Consider the following 12,995-nt stretch of genomic DNA (forward strand, 5'->3'; position numbering starts at 1 on the left):
ATCGATGCAAACCATCCATGTAAACTAAAACTATATAAAATGTCTAAGAATAAGCATAGAGAAATATAACTTTAAAAACACCAGATGCCACTGAACACTGGCCACAAGAGCTAAAATGAAAATCTTGACAATGATGGGGAGCAATTGGAACTCATATTTCTTGCTACTGGGAGAGTAAAATGATGTAACTACATTAAAAATCAGTATATGAGCTTCTTATCAAATTAAACATGTACTTACCTATGATCCAGAAATCAGATTCTTAGAGAGTTATTAAAAAGAGACAGAAATATATCCCCACACAGAGACCCACACATAAATGTTCATGGCAGCTTTATTCACAGTAGCCAAAAATGAGAAACGTATCAACTGTCCATAACTGAGTGAACAGATGTGCTCTAGCTGAACAATAGAATACTAAATAACAAAGAGAGGGAACTGCTGATCCATGAAAAACCACTGATTAATTTTAAGCACATGCTGATCCAAAAGCAGCCAGGAAAAAAAATGCACAGGATGCATGTAGTTCTAGAATAAGCTAAACAAATTGATAGTAACAGAAAGAGCATCGCTGGTGGACAGGGGCCAGGTAGCTGGTGTGAGGCAGAATGGAAGTTCTGGAGCTGATGCAATGTTCTAGATTTTGATTTGCTAGCGTGTGAAAGGTAAACAGATTAACACCTATATCCCTCATTACTTAAAATGGGTACAGTCTATTGTAAGGATAGTCTAATTCAATAAGGTTGACGTTTTTTAATTTCAAGGTCAAGAAAGACAAAGAAAATTTAAACACTTATTCCAGATTAAAGGACATGTCATCGATATGATGATTAAATGCATTGTATTATTGTGAACATGGAGATAAATACCCATAAATGACAATATTAGGACAATGGACACATTGGATTGTGGTTTATAGATTAGATCATAATGCTGTATCATTGCTAAATTTCCTGATTTTGATAATTGCAGCATGGTTATATAAGACAAAGTCCTTTTCTTCGAAAATATTCAGAAACCAGGACATATCTTCAATTTATTTTCAGATGGATCGACAATGAAAAAAATGTGAAGGAGAAACAGGAAAACACAGCAAAATACAAATAACTGATAACTGTGGGTAAAAGTTGCATGGGTCTGTCTTGTAGTATTCTTTCAACTATTCAGTAAATTTGAATTTAAATTCTGTAACAAAATAGTTTTAAAGACGAGGTATGCTTCTACATAGTAAAAATATAACTATATCCTAGTTCTTAATTGTACTTCCACGGTCTGATATCACTGACATGTTTTATCCTATTGGTAAGGAAAAGATCCAGGCCACGCATTAGGATGCTCTAACAGGTCCCGGGTTGTTCTGGGAAGCGGGAAGAATGATCCCTCAGAACCACAATAGAGGAACAGCTGCTCCCAAAGATGAAGCTCCCACTCCCCACAGGAAGAAGATGGCGCCTGGCATCCTGATCAGGGCTCAGGAGAAGATGTGCTTCCTCTTCCAGCTCCTGTGTCCACACTGCACTGAGCCCTGCAGTCAGAAACAGGTGTTAGCAGTGACCCCAAATTACTACAGGACACAAAAGCAGGGCAGCATTTCCAATGTTACCTGTTCTTCTAAGTGCACATTGAAGAAGGGAAATTACAATTAATTCTCTGTTTACAGACACAACTGTAGGTTCTAGAGCAATTGCCATATGCTAATCTTGTTGAGGACAAAAATACACATTTTCCTCTCCTAGGAGGTGAACTCATCATTTTCAAATTCCTGCAGAACAGAAAATACAAAGGTCAACTGTTTAAATCCGAATTTTCCAATGACATCTTCATGAACGTTTTAAATTCTATTTCTTAAATTCCTAATAAATATAAATGTTCTTCATAACTTCAACATCGAAAGATTTTCTTTATTCGTAGCCCATTAAAGACATTTACCTAAAATCTCCCAGTTTGTTCCACACTCTGAACTTTTGGTCAGCAGAAAAATTACTTTGCAAAATGGCTTTGGGATCATAATATACCAAACCTACTTTCTTATTTTATTTGTTTAATAGAAGTGAGAATTTGAAAAGTAGAACTGAATTTCTGTGACACAGATAACCAGGTCTCATGAAAATATACTTTAAGGAGAAAAAAACAGAATGAAATACAGTCAGAGATTAGATAGTTTGATTGATGTTTTGGTTTATTTCTTTGTCTTCCCCATCGATAAATAGTAGTTAAGCTACACCATGGCAATCCACAGAAAACTATCAAAGCATGGTGTCTATCAAAAAAAAAAAAAAAAAGGTTCATTAGGTGGCAGAACTACTTTCCTACTTAGTTATAATGATGGATAAATAAGATGTTGCACCTCCTTGAATATGTTCATCAGTCAGCAAGAAGTAGATTCACACTTAGCCTGAGGCTTAAGTAGAGGCAGGAGTACATATGTGGGGTTTTTTGTGATTCTGAATTCTTAGGTGAGATTACTCTTTTTTCTCTTTTGCTTAAATGGAGGGCTCAAGACCATTCTAGAGTGTTTTTTTTTTAATGTTTATTTATTTGAGAGGTAGAGTTACAGACAGACAGGAAGAGACAGAGAGAGAGGTCTTCATCTGCTGCTTTGCTCCCCTAATGACCACAATGGACAGAGCTGGACCAATCTGACGCCAGGAGCCAGGAGCCAGGAGCTTCTTCCAGTCTCCCATGTATGTGCAGGGGTCAAGGACTTGGGCTGTCTTTAATGCTTTGCCAGGCCATAAGCAGAGAGCTGGATCAGGAGAGGAACAGCCAGGACATGAAATGTGCCCATATAGGATGCTGGTGCCACAGGCAGAGGCTTAACCCACTATGCCACAGCGCCCATGCCAGGAATAACTACTGTTAAGTCAGGATGGTACAATCACTTCATGTTTACCTAAACAATGACTGTGTTTCATTTTGTGTGTTTCATAACTCATACTGCATGTGTTTGGTATGCTTTTATCATTAATAATGCTATATAACACTTCTCTGTTAACACCACTTACTGAAATACTTTCTTCCTAATTATTCTGTTCTTACTAATGGACTCTACTTCAAAAAAAAAACAACAACTGTGTGAATGAGCAATGACTTGTTAGACACAATCCTTCCAACTCCCACACCAATGTTAGAGTCTGAATACATTTCAGAATCTTACATTCCAGGTGATGTGCCATCATCAATCCATTTCCATTTCCATTCCAAATCACTATATGACAATCCAATCCAATACATATTTCCATGAATCTGAAATTGAACAAATGCCTACAAAGGAAACAAAACACATCATGGGACTAAGTTCCCTTCTGTTGGAAGAATGAGAAGACAGACAGGTAGAGGGACAAAAGCTGTATCCACGGCCAGTACTCTGCCACTCTCCACAACACCCTTCATCCCTGCTTCCTAGAAAAATCTCTCATACTTCAAAACCTATATTTTCATTTTCCAAACTACATTTCCTTAGGAGATGATTTATATACATTAAAATCGGTTGCCAGTCTCATGAATTAGTTAAAGCATGGAAAATGTTTAAATTAAAATACCTACAAATAAGAAATTTGTTAAATAATGTATGGCACTTCAGAAAACTATTGAGACTCATGCTCCAAAAGAATATGTCATGGTGTAGAGAAGGTAGCACTGCATGACCTTAAATGAAAGAAGAAGTCTTCAAAACAAACTTCTTAAAATAAAAACTGATTGTGTGGGGGGTGTGCATTACACTCTTCACTCACAGAAGAAAGCCTTGCTTTTAGGTAAGTAGTTGGAAGAGATAAAAGGGAGGGAGTAAATGTTTGGGAATGTTAAAAATGTCTAAAATGTACTATAACCAGGCTGGTGCTGTGGTGCAGAGGGTTAAAGCGCTGGCCTGAAGCGCCGGCATCCCATATGGGAGCCAGTTCTAGCCCCAGCTGCTCCTCTTCTGATCCAGCGCTCCTAGACTATGCTGCACCCCACTGCTTGCCACCCCATAGGGAAAAAATAACTGTGGTTCTAGGGTACAGGCTACCAAAGGTTCAGATAAGTACTTCCTCCAAGGAAAGGCATATTTTCTTGTTAAGTGGCACTACTGCAAACTCCTTGGAGAGAGAGGATTACAAATTTCACCCTTCCTAATCATCGTCATAATAGATCATGTGCATTGAACACTCAATGAGTAGCAGGATCATATGCTTATTAGCAGACAGGGTTTCCAGGGAGATTCTGAACTCTACAATTTTCCCCACACAATAGGAAGAATAGCTGAAGATCCCTCTTTCTGGACCACCCTCCCCTTCGCAGCATCTTGGGTCACAGGGGAGAGACACATTCATGAGATTGAGGGTACATGCAGAAGTATGTGATACCAGTTCATGTTCATTGTCAATCTTCAAAAGGGAGGAACCGTAACTTTGGCAAGTTTGTTTACATTGCTCCCAGGTGTTATCTTGCAGAACAAAATAATAGCAGTTTACTCCATAACAGGACCAGTAGACTTCATGGACTTTACCTACAACAAGTGAGGACAGTCATTGAATTTCTTATTATCTAGTCATCTGTGAATGAGAACAATATGTTTATCAGCCACCCCTAACTGACACAAAGGCTCAAATCTATCTATAATAATTACTAGAGGCTGGTTAAGGTTGAGAGTGGAAGTTGGCAATGTGTAGAGAGAGGTTAGCTAAGTCCCAAAACACAGTCAGGTGCAGTATCAAGTTTTAGTGTTCCATCGGTCAGTAGGGTGACTAAACTTTACCAGGATAAATTATCACTGAAGAACTGGAAGAGGGGAGCTTGTGGGCTCCAAACACAAAGAAAGGACAGGAAATGAAAAGGCTAAATGTGATTGGTTTGCACCATGTTTATGTGTTAAAATATTAAATGAGACCCATACTATGTCCAAGTATTTTATTCTGAACAAAAATTTTTCAATAGAATAATTCTCTTAAAATGCTTAAAGAGTTACTACTGCATTAGATTGTGAGGATATAGTCTGAAAAGACAAGAGTCTCACAGTGTAGGGAGACACCAATACACGGGAGATAACTCCTCATGATTGCACTTCTCTGAGGTATCTGCACTGGCCAAACCCATGGGAAGACAGAATAGAAGGAGGTTGTCCAGAGCTGGTGGGCAGGGAAATGGAAAATTCTGTGCTCTGAGTGTAATCTTTCAGTTATGTGTGAGGAATAAGTTCCAGAGATCAGCAGTACAACATAGTGCCCACGGTGAGGGACGCTGTATCATACACTTAAATTTTTTTTTTTTTTTTTTTTTTGGACAGGCAGAGTGGACAGTGAGAGAGAGAGACAGAGAGAAAGGTCTTCCTTTGCCGTTGGTTCACCCTCCAATGGCCGCCGCGGCCGGCGCGCTGCGGCCGGCGCACCGCGCTGATCCGATGGCAGGAGCCAGGAGCCAGGTGCTTTTCCTGGTCTCCCATGGGGTGCAGGGCCCAAGCACCTGGGCCATCCTCCACTGCACTCCTTGGCCACAGCAGAGGGCTGGCCTGGAAGAGGGGCAACCGGGACAGAATCCGGTGCCCCGACCGGGACTAGAACCCGGTGTGCCGGCGCCGCTAGGCGGAGGATTAGCCTATTGAGCCGCGGCGCCGGCCCATACACTTAAAATTTAAAGATCTCACAGTCAGTGTTCTTACCACAAGTGAACAACATAAGGACACGTTGGGAGGTGATATAAAAGTCTATTTTCCTTATTGTGGAGAGTGAGTCATGGTTGGATGCATGTGTCCATCTCGTCAAATCATGTATATTTAATCTATGCAGTTTTGGATGCTAATAATAGCTCAATAAAGATGTTTTAAAATAATAAAATATAGTCTAAGTTTTAAAAATATTCTAGGATGCTTCAAAATAATTAAAATAATCTAAGTTTTTAAAAAAATATTTTAGGATGCTTTCTAATTTAAAAATATATTTTGCTGACCGGCATTGTGGTGTAGTAGGCTGCGTCCACCTGAGGCCTTGGTACCCCATATGGGCTCCTGTTCATGTCCCTGGTGCTCCTCTTCAAATCCAACTCTCTGCTTATGGCCTGAGAAAGCAGTGAAGATGGCCCATGTGTTTTGGACACCTGCACCCTCATGGGAGACCCAGAAAAAGCTCCTGCCTTCTGGCTTCAGCTCAGCTTGGCTCCAGCCATGGGGCCAAGACCTTTCTCTCTGCTTCTCTGTCTCTCTGTCTCTCTCTCTCTGGTTCTATCTCTCTGGTTAGTGGGTAAAGCCACCACCTGCAGTGCCAGCATCCCATATGGGTGCAAGTTCAAGTCCCAGCTGCTCCAGTTCCGATCCAGCTCTCTGCTATGGCCTGGGAAAAACAGCAGAAGATGGACCAAGTCCTTCTACCTGCATTCCTGTGGGAGACCCGGATTAAGCTCCAGGCTCCTGGCTTCGGATTGGCTCCAGCTCTGCCCATTTTGGCAATCTGAAGAGTGAACCAGCTGGTGAAAGACCTTTCCTCTCTCTCTCTCTACCTCTGCCTCTGCCTCTCTGTAACTCTGCCTTTTAAAGAAATAATCTTTAAAATAAAATCTCTAAAATTATATGTAGAAACATTTATCTACCCTTTATATATTTATATTTATAATATAAAAACTTATAAATAGAAACTAAATGTCTACTAAGTACTATAATTAAATATACAAAAGTTATTTTAAATATATGAATATTTACTGGTTGTTTATAAGTCTGGACAATTCATTCCATCATTAGTCAACATTTTAGTACTTACTGCATGAGATTTAATATTTTTATCTCTTGGGTGTTTGTATAAATGTCAACACTATGACAAATCTCGCAGATATCATGCAGGGAGTATATTATTACGGTACTTTCAAAAGCTCATGAAAAAAAGAAAAAGTGTTCATGAAAATATAAGCTTATTTGGGTGCCAATTTTTGAAATCCCTGTATAATTGTTTAATAAGGTGCATTTTCCATGAATCTTTAAAATTACACTGGTATTGGTGGTCACATATAGAACAAATATCTGAAGTCAAGGCAGACACACCAACATACACACACACACACACACACACATACCACAACATATCTCTATAGCAGCATTCAAATAAAACTGTTGCGCCCGTTGTAGGTAATATTTTTACTGAAAGCCTCTGCATTTTATGTGAGCAACACCCCAAGTCTCACAGGGCCAGATCAGGTGAATTGCTAGGGGTCTGGCATACTGTTTCACCATCTGGCAATAGAGAGGAGGCAAAAACTGCCATGGAGTCTGGGGAACCACAGGGCTCTACGCATGCAAATGTGGTTCCAGGGATTCCAACACCCTGCATCTGAAAGGCACAAATTCAAAGCTGTCCAGTACAGCCACAGATCACTAGGCATTAGCCTGATTATTAGACCTCAAGGCTTCTAAAGGGGAAGAAATGACCAAGACGACACAGTGAATCCTTCCAGATTTATTCCATACCTGGATTGTGCACAGATTTCGGGAAGGTATCCTTTTTTGCACAGCGTCCATTCTGTTTTAAAAAGGGTAACTTCAGTGCATTTTCCATTAGAAGGGTTTTATTTTTGAGAGTGTCATATTCTAAAGACTGATTTGCCAAGAGTTGCTTCTTTAAGTAGTCATCATTTTGCACGACGTGGTACATTTGAGTGAGGTTTCCTAGAATTTCCTGCTGTTGATGCTTTTCTTGAATAAGCTGTAAAACTAAAACGTGCAGCACAGATATCATAAAAATGCAATCAAGAGGTCCAACTGTGAAATTAGAGACAACAGGAAAAGTCTCACTTTAACAACCAACTCATATGATTATTTCAGTAATTTGACATTTAGAAAGTAACACCTCAGTGAACTGACCACAGAAATAGAAACATCAAATTTCTCACTAATAGCCACTAAAGGGTAGCATAAATAAAATACCTGGTGGCTAACATCATACCTTACAGTTCAGCTCATTTTAATACCACATCATTTACAAAGAAGTAGCAAATCAAAATTCAGTTAGTTAACATTTAATGATACATCTTCTGAAGATAAAAACCTAACCTAGCAGGCAGATGTTTGTGGACAGATGCCTGTGTCCCACGACTGAGTACCCGGGTACAGTGGAGTGCCCAAGCCCTGGCTCCTGACTCCAGCATCTTGAGAGGAGGCTGCAATAACTCAAGAAGTTGAGTTTCTGCCACCCATGTGGAAAACCTGGGCTGAGATCCTGGCTCCCAGCTGCAGGTATCTGCCAGAAGGGATTCTTTCTCTCTCTTTCTCTCTCTCACCCCACCTCAATTTAAAAAATAGTTGTAGCCTGAACTTAAAAACATGAAGATACAACACAATTATTATTGGAATAGATGAAATATCTGAAAATAGGTGATTTCATACAAATGTAGTATATCCATGTTTTTCCTTAAGATGAGAAAAACAGAGAAAGACAAGAAAAAAGCTTAAATTCCAGATCATCTTCTATGTGCATATTAATTCTTCTTACTGTTTCCTTATTATGTACTTTAAAATAAATAAATAAACAGCCAAAGTGTTTTTCTCAGACTGACAATGATCTCAACTCAATGGCAGAATCCTACACAATAACCTACCAAAAGCAATGTTCCCGTGCATTACGCAGAATGAGACAGCTCACCACAGCTTCAGAGCCAGTGAACTAGGTAAGCAGAGTGAACACCACCGTGTGATGTGTTCCTGAAAAACTCACCAACAGAGTCCAGAACCCTCTGGGAGGTCCCCTGAGTTTCAACAGGGAGCAACACTGTCAGTACCTGCACAAAGCATGGTTACTGCAGGTCCTCAGACTAGAAAGATGGACTCCAGTACTCACTCTTTGTCACCAACACTGCGACCGCCACTGAGAGAAGTAAACAGAGGATTCCAAGAGTCACTGCAAGGAGATGCCTGGGCACTGAGAACTCTTTAAAGAAAAAAGAGAGAGAGCGAGCGAGCCTGGTTACCACTTACCTCCATCAGGGACACTGTTTGAAGAAAAGGGAAGATCTTTAAAAATTTTATAAGACTACATCATTCAAAGTGATTTAAAAATTTAACCTATAAAATACAGTTTTGAAGTTTAAGGTTTCCGGTTGATGTGGAAGAGATAGAAGAAGCCTCTGGCTTCTGGCTTTGGCTGACCCAGCTCCAGCTATTGCAGCTCTCTGGGGAGGAACCAGTATCTGCAAGATTCTCTCTCTCTCTCTCTCTCTCTCTCTCTCTCTCTCTCAGTGTGTCTGTGTGTGTGTATGTGTGTGTGTGTGTAAATCTGACTTTCAAATAAAATAAATAAATCTCAAAAAGAAAAATTTCTGGCTGATGTACTCATTATAGAAATCCCCGTTCACAGGAATAGTTCTTCAGGGTTTCAAAAGCAGGCCCCTACTGAAGCTCCACAGACAGCTGATGTACGACGCACAGGGGAGTCCACAGTGACACGTGTCCTTCCTGTGATCACAGCTAATCATGGAAAGGAAAAGCAGGCAATGGTCTTGAATTCTGAGTTGCAAAAGGGATCACAGGACATCCTGACAGGAGGTTCTAGAAATTCACTTTTCCTCCATCACCATCAATCCTGTTTTTCTTGAGATAATACTGTATTTATCCTTTTACTATGATGTCACCATTTTGGAAAAGTTGTATCATTGATGATCACCAACTAAAATGGTAACAGTTATTTTCAGCTTAGAGATTAAACTGTGACAATATGTGAGGTGCAGAGAGAATAGAAAAATTAGAATGTCCCTTTGATATGAAGATCTTTTCCTTCTTCACGGCCTTTAGCATCACATATACACTCTTAAACACCTAAAATGTGTTGTCTGAATAACTTTGTTTTTAACACATATTTTTTCACTTTGTAAAAGTTCTCTAATATAGGCTATGTTTTATTGAGACATTTTTCTGAGTTTTACTATTAAAGGCTTCACAAATCATATTAACCAGACTTGATTAAAGCAGTCTATTAGCTGCTCATAGGATTCATTAATTTCTCCATTCTGCCAACTGTTCTTTCAAGTTTTCTGTTCTATTATCTGTCTCTTAATAGTGTCTTATAACCACTTGACAATCAGAAGCATCTATATGAACTTTTTCTAAGCCTCAGATTTGGCAGTCCATAAAAGACAGGTGAATTTCGAGGCATAAAATATACATGCTGGAGTTGACATTGTGATGCAGTGGGTTAAGCAGCCAGTTGCAATGCAGGCATCCCATATCACAATACCCATTCATGTCTCAGCTGCTCCACTTCTTATCCAGCTCCCTGTTAATGCCCCTGAGAAAGTGGCAGAAGATCACTCAAGTATTTTGGTGTCTGCCATCTATGTGGGAGACCAAGAGGGAGTCCTAAGCTCCTGGCTTCTGCCTAGCCCAGCACCGGCTACTGTGCCCATTTGTAATGAAACAGTGATTCTCTCTTTGTCTCTCCCTATCTGCCACTTTACCTTTAAAATAAATAAATGAATAAATTGTTTTTAAAATATTTTATATATACCTTTATCATCAGTTTTTCCACTCCTTCGAGTGCCATCAGGTCTTAGTCTATTCTGCGATTCTGAAGAAGACTGAGGAAATCTCAAAGCTGAATAAGTCACCTCCTGATCGCTCATCTCTAAAAGAAGAGAAACATATCTGGCATCAAAACTTCGCTACACGGTGGCTTCTAAAGAAAAGTCAAAATGGCAGCTTGAAGGAACATTCCCGACGTGATGGTGAGAGCTAATTGTGTGTGCGTCTGTGCGTCTCCCTGTACACAGGTTTAACTTCTCCTGCAAGTACACAGACAGTCTGATTTATATAAGAAGGGGAAATCCTGTTAACATTTCCATTAAACTCATTTATAATCCTAGTGATCATTGCCACGGTTATCAGAAAATATAAACAGAAGAAAAAGATTGCCATTAGATTATGTCCTAGTTACTCAATTTCACTCAAAATGTTCAACATATGCATAAAAATATTATGACAAATTAGTACCATCTCAAAGTTATGAAACACATTTAAATGGTTGGTTCTAACAACAATAATTCTGCACTCTGAAAGAGTATAAATGCCTTGGCTTAAAAAATAGATATTTTGATATGCATATAAGTGCTTTGAAAGCTCTCGCATTCTTTGCAAACACTCTAACAGAGTGTTGCCCAAAGTATATCTAAAGACCAACTGCAAATGATTATCTGAGGGTGAATATCACAAGTTGGTTAACATTTCAGAGTCCAGTGTCTTGTACAAGATAAGCTGAATAAAAATCTCTTAGGCTCCCAGATATGATGTTGCCATCAAAACTTGTGTGAAAATAAATTTTCTTATAGGTAATCTTCAGTTAATGACTTTTAAGGATTAATCTAGCAATAAATATCAATGTAGAAAGAAATTATTAAATAATAAAATTTCAAATTTACTTTGCTTCTTACATTCATGTCAGAGGGAAGATTATATCTAAGAAGCAGGAAATATGTAAAAAAACTGCACAAGTAACTATAGTCTTTTATACATTTTTAATTACAACTTTTCTATGCTTATTTACATTTTCTCTAACTTCCTACTAGGAAGTAGAAACATTTCTGCTACAGAATCCTTCAATATGGATGGATGATACATAAATCATTAGAGCCAAGGAAAAATATCTACTCAAATCACTCTTCTTCATGTTCATAACACAAAGCAAAACTCATAGCATATTGAGAAAGAGAAGATAACTCATCCTGGACGCTGAACCTCAATTCTGACACGCTGCAGAGTCCGTGCAATTCTAATGCAATGAGAGGGAATGTTTTCCTACCAGGCTCCTTCTCAGGCCACGTCACTTGTAGTTCAGTGCCATATTCCTAGAATAAGTCAAATTAATAGGATACCCAGGTGCTAAGATCCAAGGGAATAAAAGCAGGTGTTACCTGGATCCATGCCGTGCAGTGATGCAGGTGCAAGAAATGGACCCCAATATGAGGGAGAAGTCGTCCACTCCAGACTAAAATCCCCTAGGGGCTCTAGGACAAGAAGCGAATTGCCTGTGAGTGAGGATACTCCGACTCAAAATGCTCTGCCCTTCCTGGTGAAGTGGTAAGAGGAAACTGAATGATGAAAGCTGTTGTTTACAGGAAAGGAAAGATGGTCATGCGCTGTGTCTTCCTCCATTTCAACAAATCAACCATTTAGCATTTTTGCAAAATAGCACTCAAAACCAATATTTATGGACTGAAAAGACAGAAAACAAGATGTGGAAAACAAGATGAATATCATTAGCATAAAAGTAACAGATATAAAACAAACCACCAGTCAAAGAGATGGGCAAAATGTTGGTTTATACAAAAAGGGACAGAACTCATTTCTCTAGCTCTTAGTTAAAATAATGCCCTCTCGGTTACAAAGATTCTGTTATAAGTTACTAATTAAAAAAAAAGATTCTTTTTTCTTGATTAATGCTTATTTCAGGTAAATGTGTTTTTAAATTTTTTAAACATCTGTCTATAAAATTTGGTTTATTTTTTTCCAGTATATTTTTTATTTTTGATTCTCTTTATATACAGAAGATCAGTTTAGCATACATTAAGTAAAGATTTCAACAGTTTGCTCCCACACAGAAACATAAAGTGAAAAATACTGTTTGAGTACTAGTTATAGCATTAAATCTCAATGTACAGCACATTAAGGACAGAGATCCTACATGAGGAGTAAGTGCACAGTGACTCCTGTTGTGGACTTAACAAATTGACACTCTTGTTTATGGCATCAGTAATCACCCTAGGCTCTTGTCATGAGCTGCCAAGGCTATGGAAGCCCCCTGAGTTCACTGACTCTGATCATGTTTAGACAAGGCCATGGTCAAAGTGGAAGTTCTCTCCTCCCTTCAGAGAAAGGTACCTCCTTCTTTGATGACCCATTCTTTCCACTGGGATCTCACTCGCAGAGATCTTTCATTTAGGTTTTTGTTTCCCCCAGAGTGTCTTGGCTTTCCATGCCTGAAATACTCTCATGGGCATTTCAGCCGGATCCGCATGCCTTAAGGGCTGATTATGAGGCCAGAGTGCTGTTT

The 12,995-nt window shown here is 39.1% G+C and overlaps 1 protein-coding gene across 1 annotated transcript; it reads right to left on the reverse strand.

The window, feature by feature from the left end:
* Nucleotides 1-316: 316 nt before the first annotated feature.
* Nucleotides 317-12,017, reverse strand: LOC100351298 (killer cell lectin-like receptor 2). The gene is made up of 8 exons (XM_070049376.1): nucleotides 11,857-12,017; nucleotides 10,458-10,574; nucleotides 8,796-8,885; nucleotides 7,430-7,672; nucleotides 4,347-4,489; nucleotides 3,158-3,264; nucleotides 1,604-1,762; nucleotides 317-1,525 (listed from the first exon to the last, which is right to left on the reverse strand). The coding sequence occupies exons 1-7, from the start codon at nucleotides 11,864-11,866 to the stop codon at nucleotides 1,612-1,614; spliced, it is 861 nt and encodes a 286-aa protein (XP_069905477.1). The 5' UTR covers nucleotides 11,867-12,017; the 3' UTR covers nucleotides 317-1,525; nucleotides 1,604-1,611.
* Nucleotides 12,018-12,995: the final 978 nt, after the last annotated feature.

Source organism: Oryctolagus cuniculus, chromosome 9 (genome assembly GCF_051225735.1).
Source record: "Oryctolagus cuniculus isolate XC-2025 breed Fujian yellow rabbit chromosome 9, ASM5122573v1, whole genome shotgun sequence".
Lineage (NCBI taxonomy): Eukaryota > Metazoa > Chordata > Mammalia > Lagomorpha > Leporidae > Oryctolagus > Oryctolagus cuniculus.